The sequence below is a fragment of the Pagrus major genome, chromosome 18 (genome assembly GCF_040436345.1).
Source record: "Pagrus major chromosome 18, Pma_NU_1.0".
Classification (NCBI taxonomy): domain Eukaryota; kingdom Metazoa; phylum Chordata; class Actinopteri; order Spariformes; family Sparidae; genus Pagrus; species Pagrus major.
Genome location: NC_133232.1, coordinates 25,840,907 through 25,852,935, shown reverse-complemented (window position 1 = coordinate 25,852,935; position 12,029 = coordinate 25,840,907). Strand labels below are relative to the sequence as shown.

At 44.2% G+C, this 12,029-nt stretch overlaps 1 protein-coding gene and 1 pseudogene across 1 annotated transcript; both read right to left on the bottom strand.

Annotated features, from left to right (window-relative positions):
• Window positions 1-4,677: 4,677 nt before the first annotated feature.
• LOC141012986 (protocadherin beta-15-like) lies at window positions 4,678-8,050 on the bottom strand (annotated as a pseudogene).
• Window positions 8,051-9,228: 1,178 nt separating this feature from the next.
• LOC141012985 (protocadherin beta-16-like) lies at window positions 9,229-11,655 on the bottom strand. The gene has a single exon (XM_073486526.1). The coding sequence runs from the start codon at window positions 11,653-11,655 to the stop codon at window positions 9,229-9,231; it is 2,427 nt and encodes an 808-aa protein (XP_073342627.1).
• Window positions 11,656-12,029: the final 374 nt, after the last annotated feature.

The window sequence follows — 12,029 nt, the reverse complement described above, 5'->3', positions numbered from 1 at the left end:
ATCCCTGTGGAATTAAAGGATGAATTAGATGGAAGAGTCAAGGACGTAAGAGCATCCTACTACAGGCTTGAATTAAGGAAAGCTGAATTTGCCACTGCACGGACGATCAAAGAGCAAGGCACAGGAGTGAAACTACCACCCCAACCGGCAACATCCACACCAATAGTAAGAATCAAGCCAACCACTCTACCTATCTTCAATGGAAGCAAGAGAGAATATCACAGATGGAGGAAAGACTGGGAAAGCCTGCAAAAGCAGGGAGAGCCATCCGGATCAACTGAAGTTAAGAAAATTCAACTCTTGGAGAGTGTGGATGACAAAATCTCAAAAGACCTCAGACTTTCAAGCTACACCACTGCCAATGACATATTCAGAGTCCTAGAGAACCGATATGGCAACAAGTCAACCATCACTGTGGAAATCCTTGAAGAGCTGGAGAAGATGCCACATGTGAAGGGGAACCAGCCAAGAAAGGTCATTGACCTCATACAGTCAGTGGAGAAGGCCCTAGCAGATCTCACAGAGTTAGGAAACTCTGGAGCCATAAAGAACCCACTGGTAATTAGATCCATTGAAAGCAAGTTGCCTGACTTTATTAAAAGAGACTGGTTGATGTTCATGGTTGAACCCAGAAACAATGTCACATCAGACAACCACTTTAACATGCTCCTGAAGTTCCTGAAAAGTCAAGAAGAAATACTAGAGAGACTTGAACAGCTCAGAACTGTGGAGAAGATGGAGAAATCAGATCGTTCAGACAAGAAGTATGACAGAAAGATTGCCTCAACAAAAACCACAAAGAAAGAAGAGCTTGATGATGTATGTGGTGTCTGTGGTGATAGTGGGCACAACAACAAAATCTTCTTCTGTAGAAAGTTCAAAAGACTTAAGCTACCTGAAAAGAAAGCTGTATTGAGAAAGCTGGGAGCATGCAGAAAATGTCTCGGATGCCATGATGAGGATGGATACTGCAGAGACACTTTCCTATGCAGAAATAAAGACTGTAAAAGGGGAGGTGGTGCCCCAGACCATCATTTTTTCCTCTGCCCGAAAGGAGAAGTCAAAAGAGGGGAAGAGAGAAAGAGTGGAAAAGACGGCAAAGGTGAAAGCAAACTAACGGAGGAACAAGAAGAGATCTTGTCTGAACTTTCCCCAGAAATGGCAGATCGATGTAGAAAGGCTTTCACCAACACCAACAAAACTGCAGCGTCACTTGATGCTTCAGGCCAGTCTGAGCTACTGCAGAGAAATGGGCTCTGTGAACTTCCTGTTGTCATGATGTTGATGCAAGTCACTGCAAACGCAGGGCAGAAGATTGGGACTTTAATTGACCTTGCGTCAGATACAAACTACATCACCCATAAGGCTGCTGAAAGACTGAGGTTAAGAAGTGAGAAAATAACTTTAGTTGTGCATGGGGTTGGTGGAATGACCATGGAGGTGAACACACAAAGGTATCTCCTCAAAGTCAGAGTCAAGACTCCTAAAGGAACAGAGAGAGCTCATGAAATGGTCTGCTACGGCTTGGATGAAATAGCCAGAGTGCATCAAGTAATTGAACCTGAGAAGTTGAAAAAATTCTTCCCAGAAGTCAAACTTAAAGAATTGGAAAGGCCAGAAGAGATCGAACTTCTCATTAGCCACCGAGAGGGAAGACTCGCTCCCCAGAGGATAAAAATCATCGGAGACCTTGTCTTGTGGGAGGGTCCATTGGGGAAGACAGTGGGTGGAGCACATCCCGACTTGTTTGAAGAAGTGGAGGTTGCAGCATATGAGTCTAAAACACACTTTGCTCGCTCCATGAGGACAGCAGCTGTCAAATATGAAGAAATCACAAGTCCAAGAACTGACACAGCCCAGCTACAGCAGGAGGATATGGCTCAGACCAAATTTACAGCTGCCAGTAACCGGGAGTTCCTTGAGTGGTGGCACTGGGACAGCATCGGGGCTGCATGTGAGCCAAGATGTGGAGGATGCCGATGTGGAAACTGTCCACCAGGAGGAAAAGAAATGACCCTGGCAGAGGAGAGGGAGCTTGAGATCATTAAAGGAGGCCTCACCTACAAGAAGGGGGATGCTCACACATCAGCTCCACATTGGGATGCAAAGTATCCTTGGACAGTAGATCCAGCCTCTCTCCCAAACAACAAAGGTGCAGTCCAGGCTTGTTTCTTAAGGATGGAAAAGCAACTAAGCAGAGAGCCAGACTGGAAAGTCGCATATGCTACCCAGATCCATGAGATGGTCGAACGAGGCGCAGCCATAAAACTCAACAACAACATCATGGACAAGTGGAATGGACCAGTGTGGTACGTAAGCCACCTGGTGGCGCCAAACCCTCATTCGGTGACAACACCAGTTCGTATTGTATGGAATAGTAGCCAGAAATACAAAGGCGTGAGTATGAATGATCATCTTCTGAAGGGACCAGACGTTCTCAACCCCATCAGAGCTGTTCTGCTGAGGTTCAGAGAAGGGATGCATGCAGCTCTAGGAGACATCAAAAAGATGTACAACTCTGTATGGCTGGAGGAGCGTGAGATGCATCTTCACAGGTTCCTCTGGAGGGACAGCCCAGATGAAAAGATAAGTGAATATGCAATTACCAGAGTCAACATTGGGGACAGACCTGCTGGTTGCATTGCTCAGTTGGCTATGAGGGAAACAGCACGCCTGCCTAACTTTATTCACTTGGAGGATGAACGCAGAGTCATTGAAGAGGACAGTTATGTGGATGACCTCTTAACCTCCCACAATGACCTAAATAGACTTGACAAAATCACAGCAAGTGTTGAAGAGATCTTGAAAGCTGGAGGTTTCTTCCTCAAACCATGGGTCAGGTCAGGGCAAAGTGGGAGGCAAGGAATGGAGACGGAGGTTCGAACAAAGAAACAAGGTAGAACCTTAATTCTTCCAAATCAAATGAGGGACGAAGACAACAAAGCCTTGGGCATCGGTTACCAAATGGATGAAGACAAGCTCTACATGTTAACCTCAGTTAACTTTTCCAAAAGGAAGAAGAAGATGAGAGTTGGAAAAGATCTTCTCAAGGAGGAGGTGAGAACTGAGACACCTAATCCACTGACTAGGAGGGCTCTCTTAAGCCAAGTAGCTGGACTGTACGACCCAATTGGCTTAGTTACACCTGCCAAACAGAAGGGAGCAATTCTTGTTAGAAAAGCATTCCAAGAGGGAGGGGGTGGGAAACTAACCCAAGAAACCTGGGACCAACCTCTCTCAGAAAGCCTCAGAGAAGAAGCCATACAGCGTTTTGAAGAATATGTGCAGCTTGGACAGGTGAAATTCCACAGGAGCCTCACACCAGCTGGCTGGAAAGGGAAACCTTGGGGCATCACATTCTCTGATGGAAGTGACAAAACCTATGGAGCTGTGATGTACTTAAGATGGGAGACAAGTCAAGGCACTGAGGTTCGATTTGTTGAATCAAAAGCCAAGCTGACACCCCTGGATCAGAAGGGAGAAGCTGTAAAAGCTGAGATCTGTGGCGCTGTCTTCGCAGCCAGGATCAGGAAGTATGTGGAAAAGCATGCTCGAATGAAGATCGAGAGATGGTTCCATCTACTTGACAGTCAAACAGTCTTGGGAGCCATTCAAAGAGTCAGTTATGGGTACAAAACCTTCTTTGCAAATAGAGTGGGTAAAATCCAGAAGGCTGGACCAGTGCAAGACTGGTGGTGGATCCGTGGAGACCTGAACATAGCTGACATCATAACAAGAGGGGGCGCTCCTGAAGATTTAAAGGAGAATTCCACATGGAAAAATGGACCAGAGTTCCTGATGTGGCCAGTGGAGGAGTGGCCTATAAAATCAGCTGGAGAGGTTGCAGCTCATGCCAGGGAGACTGTAAACAAGCTCCAGAGGAAGGCATTCTCAGGTGCATTAACAAGAGCTCAAGCGAGAAGGAGTCAGCAGAAAGAAAACCTACAAGCCACTCAGGAAAGTCCAAAGAGTGAAACTCAAGAGGAAAAACCTGTGGTAAACCCAATTCTTCTTCTAAGAAGGAAGCCCACTGGTTGGGTTAAAGATCTTGTGGAAGTGAGAAGATTCAGTAGCCTGTCCAAACTGGTGAGAGTCATTGCCTGGGTTTGTCTAGCTGCCAAGCAGTGGCTGAAGAGGAAGTGCCGGACCCCGAAACAGTCAAAGTGGGAGGTAACATCACCCAAGCAAGCTGTGCTGACTGTCAAAGAACATGAAGATGCACTCAAAGACCTCTTCCTCGCAGCTCAAGAAGATACAGCTTTTTCAGACACAACTCTAAGCAGACTGGCAGTATACAAAGATGTGAACTCTGGACTGCTAGTTTGTGGAGGCAGAATTCAGATGTTCAACGAAGATAAGACAGCAGTGCCAGTTTTACCATGTGAAGCATGGGTGTCTACATTGCTGGCACAAGAATCCCACAAAAGCAAACAGTGAAAGAACCAAGAGGCTCCAAACCAAAATCCCAGCCACAATTCTTCATAGAGATGTCAGACGCCTTGTCATTCTACTTCCCACTGAAGAACAAGCAGAGGTGTAAAGGGCTTGTGTGACCTCTCTGGGTTTGAAAAAACCAGGAGCTCAAGTGGGAGGTGTTGAGCTGAATCTCAGGAATGGGTCAACTACACTTCCCAGAGTGCACCAGCAGCAGCAAACTGGCTGCTGGTTACTTGATCATCAGTCATTGTGACTGATTTGGAGCACCTGTGATGACATGGAGGATCTCAGTCATTCAGAGAAACAAACTTCAGAGAGAAGAAGCGGCAAGTTCACTCAAAGGTTCAGTCTAAAGACGCCAATGGTCGGTGAAATGTTTATTTAATTTCATGGTGTTTGAAATGCTGCTCAATATGTTCAAGTTTATGTTAACTGTAGATTGGTTAAGAAACACATTGCAGCAGTGACTTAATTGATTTTGTGGTAAATGAGTTTGTGCTAAAACAATATATCATTTTGAGTTTGGAAAACTAGTATAAGGTACAAAAGGATAATACAAAGTTAAAAATGTTAAAATTCTGTTAAATGTTAAAACTTTACTAAAAATTTGGGAAATTCATTTAAAATGCTTAATTGAATATTTAGGTTCATTTGAAATGTTTAGTTAAATGTTTGGATTCATTTAAAATGTTTAATTAAATGTTTGAATACATTTAAAATATTTAATTGTTTGAATTCATCTAAAATTCATTAAAAATGTTTAATTAAAATGTTTAATTAAAATGTTAACTTTTGTTTCTGTCTTTAAAGGTTTACAACCTAATTAACTGAAAAGACCAATCGACTGACAAAGCCAAAAGGAAAATAAAAGATTGAGTCACAAATTTGAGTTGTCCCTGTGTCCTTTGGAAATTGAACTGGAGGAGAACTTGACAACAATTTAAGGAGCTGTAAAACTGGTCTGCACGAAGACGAATTACAATTACGGAGAAATGTATTATCAGAAGAGAAAGTAATCCCGTTATAGAAAATCAAAGCAAAGCTTCCAAGGCCACAACATTTAACCCGTTCATGAATTATTGCAGATATTACCACAATCAAACTTTCTAATGTCCTGTCCAATTAAAAAAGAATGAAGTCATGAGGCCAATGACACATTTCAAACAGCTGTTTGAAGATGCCTTAATAGTCGAAGATAGATATATGAGACGTTTGCTTACCTCAGGAGAAGCATCACAATCTCCAAACACATCTGCAAAGTCTGATGGACTTTTCCTCAGAGTCTGGTCAGCAGGCAGTGTGTTGTCATTGTAAGATGTCACAAACTTAAAGTCACTGGTTCTAGATCCTGTCGTCAGGTATGCGTCATAGTTGTAAGCGCTGCGTAAAGTTCCTGTGCCGTCAACATCTGCGTAATTAGGAGGGAGATAAGCGCTGGGGATGGCGACTGCTCCATCAAACAACAGTCTGGGCTTTCTCCTGCGACAAAACCTCACACCGAGGATGATGATGATGAAGGTCAGAAAAAAGGTGGACACAGACACCAGCGCGATGATCAGATAAGAGGTCAGTTTGGAATTCTTCTCATCATAAGAAATGTCCTTCAGTTCTGGCACCTCAGCCAAGTTATCAGAAATAAGTAAATACATGGAACAGGTGGCAGAGAGAGAGAGGGCTGCCCGTTATCTTTCACTGCCACAATAAGGTTCTGTTTCATGCTGTCAGATTCAGAAATGTCCCGCTGTGTCCTGATCTCTCCGCTGTGGACACCAATAGTGAAAAGTCCAGGATCAGTGGATTTCACTATATGATAGGACAGCCAGGCGTTCTGACCGGAGTCCGCGTCCACCGCTATCACTTTGGACACCAGAGAGCCTCCGTGTGCAGCTTTGGGGACCAGCTCCGTCATGAAGGAGTTGCCCTCTGGGGCGGGGTACAGTATCTGAGGAGAGTTGTCATTTACATCCGATACGAACACACTGACGGTCACGTTGCTGCTGAGAGGAGGAGAACCGTTGTCTCTGGCCATCACCTGCACTTTAAAAGTCCTGAACTGTTCGTAATCAAACGACCTCACAGCGTGGATCACCCCCGTGTCTCCGTTAACAGACAGATAGGAGGACACCGGGGCACCGTTCACCTCACCGGGTAACAGAGAATAAATCACTGTACCGTTTTGTCTCCAGTCGGGGTCTCGAGCAGTAACGGAGCATAAAGTGGAGCCAGGTTTGTTATTTTCACTCACATATGCGCTGTACGACTGATCCTCAAACACAGGTGGGTTGTCGTTGATGTCTGCTACAGATAACTGAACAGTTTTAGAGGAGGACAGAGGTGGAGAGCCCTCGTCAGTGGCAGTGATTGTAATGTTGTAATCAGACACTAGTTCACGGTCCAGTTGTCCTGTGGTCACCAGAGAATAATAGTTTTTAATAGAGGGAACCAACTTAAAAGGGGCTTCTTGCTGAATGGAGCAGCGGACCTGTCTGTTACTCTCTGAGTCTCTGTCCTGCACGTTAATGATGCCCACCTCTGTACCTGGTGACACGTTCTCAGGTATGGGATTGGTGAGTGATTTTAGATATATCACTGGTGCATTGTCATTCACATCAGTGATGTCAATGATCACCTTTGCTTCTGAAGAGAGACCATAACCATCTTTAGCCTCAACAAACACTTCATATTTGGGTCCCTCTTCATAATCTATGTCACCTGACACACTGATCTCTCCAGTTTTCTCATCGAGTGAAAAAAGCTTTTGTGATTTATCAGAGAGTCGGCTAAATTCATATGTAACCTCTCCATTAACACCTTCGTCTGCATCTGATGCACTCACAGTGATAACTGGAGTTTTCATAGGGGAGTTTTCTGGTAACGTGGCTGTATATACGGCCTCAGTGAACACTGGGGCGTTATCATTAGCATCCAGGACAATGACGTGTATGACTACTGTCCCGGATCTCTGAGGAGAGCCACCATCTACAGCTGTGAGTAATAATTTCATTTCCTGCTGCTCCTCTCGGTCTAATTCTTTATCTAAAACCAACTCACCATATTTACTGCCAGCACTTGTCGTTTGAATACTCAACACAAAGTGAGGGTTTTGTTCCAAAATGTAGCTTTCAACCGAGTTCTTGCCTATGTCTGCATCGTGTGCTGCATTAATACGATATCTAGCTCCTTTGTCAGCTGACTCTCTAATTTCCAGCTTAATAATATCCTTCGGGAAATTTGGTGCATTGTCGTTTATGTCTTGCACCTGCAGGGACAACCGGTGCAGCTCCAAAGGATTCTCTAACAGCAACTCGAATTTGAGAACACACGAAGGCTTTTCTCCACAATGCTCCTCTCTGTCGATCCTCTCCGCAACGACTAAATCCCCGCTTCGTAAATTAATTCCGATATATTGTCCATCGTTTCCTTCCATGTCAACCCGAGCTTTGCGAGCAGAAAGTCTCCCCACCTCCAGTCCGAGATCCTTGGCGATATTTCCGATCACAGATCCGCGCTTGAGCTCCTCCTGTACGGAATAGCTCAGGTCTCCTTGTGCGTAGTGCACCACAACAAAGAAAAAGACAAAGCCGTAGCTTTGAAGAACACTCCGCAAAAGCATCGTCCTCAGTCAGTAGGCTATCACACCACTTAAAGTACGGTCGTTTCAAGCATTAAATACGTTATTGGATCAACATATGTATCATCCGAGCATTCATCGTCTTTGTTGAAGGCTGTAAGGAGCACAGGGATGGTCGATACAAATACTGGGTGGTGTGCAAAGCAAAATGAACATTTGAGTCCTTAGCTGGTCTATAGTGACACCCTGAGTACAAGTGAAATATAGCAGTTTTCAAAAAGTGATGCAACTTTTCTTGCCACATCAACACGTCTTTGGCCTCGGTGTTAAAATGAAAACGCATTACAAAACGGTATTAGAACGTGTAATGAGGCACAATCAAATTTTACATCTAAAGTGGGATGCCTGTTTGTTTTGCTCCAGGGTTTTATAGGCAGGGAGATTAATCCTCTTGATGTTATCTATAAGGAATTTCATAGTGACAGTAGAAAGACAACATTCTCCAAATGTTAACCAATGTTTGTTTTTTCATCGCATACCGTTTCTATAAGCGTTACTCGGTGAATACAATACGTTCACTAAGAAACTCATCTCTCTCTCTCTACAACTAAACAGATTGTAATTAAATATTATAAATGTGAAAAATGCAAAAATTGCCCTCCAGCTGCCCCCAAACACAATCGCACATCAAAACCCTAATAAAGACATGATTAATTCAAAAACAACAACAGCAGAGCGACAGCGCATCTTTTATGTTGCACTGAAAGACTAAATTATGTATTTCACTTGAACAATAATTTCGGGTTTAAAACAAAAAGGTGGTAATGATAGTTCCTGGATTTAAACTAATGTTAACAACAGTAAATCTAATTAATTCGTTAATTAGATGCATTCCAAACACATGCTTCTCATTAACCGGGATTATATTCATTTGTTTCACTAATGTGATTTTTTTTTTTTTTTTTTTAACTTCTAAAACGCTTCAAGGAGAGACAGTAAAGGTCGGAGACGTTTGCTCATGACAAGACATCACAAAAACAACAGTGAGGTTCAGCACCAAGGACAGAGACACAAAGAAAAAGCTGCAGCTACATGTTGTAGGGTGTGTGTGAAAACTACGAAAAAAGACCAACAGCTCCGTAAATGACAACAAAACTTTACCATCACCAAAGAAGAGAATACAACTAAAATTGTCAACGTGAAACAAAGCCGTGGCTTCTTCAGGATGTAAAACATGAGCTCAGGGAAATGAATTGTGTTCCTACCTCAGGAGAACCATCACAGTCTCCAAACACATCGGCAAAGTCTGATGGACTTTTCCTCAGAGTCTGGTCAGCAGGCAGTGTGTTGTCATTGTAAGATGTCACAAACTTAAAGTCACTGGTTCTAGATCCTGTTGTCAGGTATGCGTCATAGTTGTAAGCGCTGCGTAAAGTTCCTGTGCCGTCAACATCTGTGTAATTAGGAGGGAGATAAGCGCTGGGGATGGCGACTGCTCCATCAAACAACAGTCTGGGCTTTCTCCTGCGACAAAACCTCACACCGAGGATGATGATGATGAAGGTCAGAAAAAAGGTGGACACAGACACCAGCGCGATGATCAGATAAGAGGTCAGTTTGGAATTCTTCTCATCATAAGAAATGTCCTTCAGTTCTGGCACCTCAGCCAAGTTATCAGAAATAAGTAAATACATGGAACAGGTGGCAGAGAGAGAGGGCTGTCCGTTATCTTTCACTGCCACAATAAGGTTCTGTTTCATGCTGTCAGATTCAGAAATGTCCCGCTGTGTCCGGATCTCTCCGCTGTGGACACCGATACTGAAAAGTCCCGGATCAGTGGATTTCACTATATGATAGGACAGCCAGGCGTTCTGTCCGGAGTCCGCGTCCACCGCTATCACTTTGGACACCAGAGAGCCTCCGTGTGCAGCTTTGGGGACCAGCTCCGTCATGAAGGAGTTGCCCTCTGGGGCGGGGTACAGTATCTGAGGAGAGTTGTCATTCACATCCGATACGAACACACTGACGGTCACGTTGCTGCTGAGAGGAGGAGAACCGTTGTCTCTGGCCATCACCTGCACTTTAAAACTCCTGAACTGTTCATAATCAAACGACCTCACAGCGTGGATCACCCCCGTGTCTCCGTTAACAGACAGATAGGAGGACACCGGGGCACCGTTCACCTCACCGGGTAACAGAGAGTAAATCACTGTACCGTTTTGTCTCCAGTCAGGGTCTCGAGCAGTAACGGAACATAAAGTGGAGCCAGGTTTGTTATTTTCACTCACATATGCGCTGTACGACTGATCCTCAAACACAGGTGGGTTGTCGTTGATGTCTGCTACAGATAACTGAACAGTTTTAGAGGAGGACAGAGGTGGAGAGCCCTCGTCAGTGGCAGTGATTGTAATGTTGTAATCAGACACTAGTTCACGGTCCAGTTGTCCTGTGGTCACCAGAGAATAATAGTTTTTAATAGAAGGAACCAACTTAAAAGGGGCTCCTTGCTGAATGGAGCAGCGGACCTGTCCGTTACTCTCTGAGTCTCTGTCCTGCACGTTTATGATGCCCACTTCTGTACCAGGTGACACGTTCTCAGGTATGGGGTTAGTCAGTGATTTCAGGTTTATCACTGGAGCATTATCATTTATATCAGTAACATCTATGATGGCTTTGGCATAAGAGGTTAATCCCAAACCATCTTTGGCTGTGACACGGAGTTCAAACGATGACGCCGTTTCAAAATCAACCATTTTGGTCAATTTTATGTCACCTGTTTTCGGATCTATGGTAAACATTGACTTAACATCTTCTGAAATGTGTCCAAAATGATAAGTAACATCACCATTCACTCCTTCGTCTGCATCAGTTGCTCTCACTGTCAGCACGACAGTACCAAGCTGGGAGTTCTCTGGGAGACTAGCCTTATAAACGGCCTGGCTGAACACTGGGACGTTATCATTAGCATCCAGTACAGTGATGTGAATGACTACAGTACCTGACCTTTGAGGAGAACCACCATCTAGAGCTGTGAGTAGCAGGTTGATTTCCTTTAAGTTTTCACGGTCGAGCTCTTTGTTAAGGACTAGCTCCACAGAATTTGTTCCAACGCCCAGAATAAAATTATCATTACTTTGGAGATTGTACGTCTGGACCGAGTATTTGCCTATATCTGCATCATGTGCCTCTTCTATCGGAAAACGAGCACCTTTATCGGCAGATTCACGAATATCTATATGGATCAATTCATTATTAAATTGCGGAGAGTTATCATTTATATCCTGGACATGCAGACTGATCCGATGTAACTCTAAAGGACTCTCTAACATGAGCTCCTGTTTTAAAACGCAGGATGCTTTGTCTCCACAGAGGCCCTCTCTGTCAATCCTCTCGGAAACAGTCAGATCCCCGTTACGGAGGTTTATGTCACAATAACGTTCGTCACTCCCATCGGTATCAATACGGGCCTTTCGAGCGGAGAGTCTGCTTGTTTCAAGTCCAAGGTCTTTGGCGATATTTCCGATCACGGATCCGCGTTTCATCTCCTCCGGAAAAGAATAACTAATGTCCCCATATGCAAAATGCAAAGAAAGGAGCAGTAGAGCAACGGCACAGCTTTGTAATAGGGGTCCCCTGATGGCAGCCATTACGCCGATCTGAAACAGTAAATGTTCCCTTGTCGGTGTACAGGAGCACAGCGCAAAAAATACGACTTAAACCAAAGAATTTAAACCAGAATTAGCACAATCCAAACCAGGTCTCTGCCTCTCGATCAACTGCTGCATATTCAGTCACGTTGCGCGTCGACAACAGTGGGTGGATGTCGACACACAATCTCTTACAGCTGGTGCATAGCGACATCGTGAGTGTAATATAGAAACTGCAGACTTCCACGAACAGCCAAGTCTCTAAAAAGTCAATATAAATAGCATGAGAAGTATGTCATTTACAAGGGAAATTATAAATTGAAATACAGTATTTTGCGATATGTCAGGAGGATCAGACAAAACGGGGCCAACAC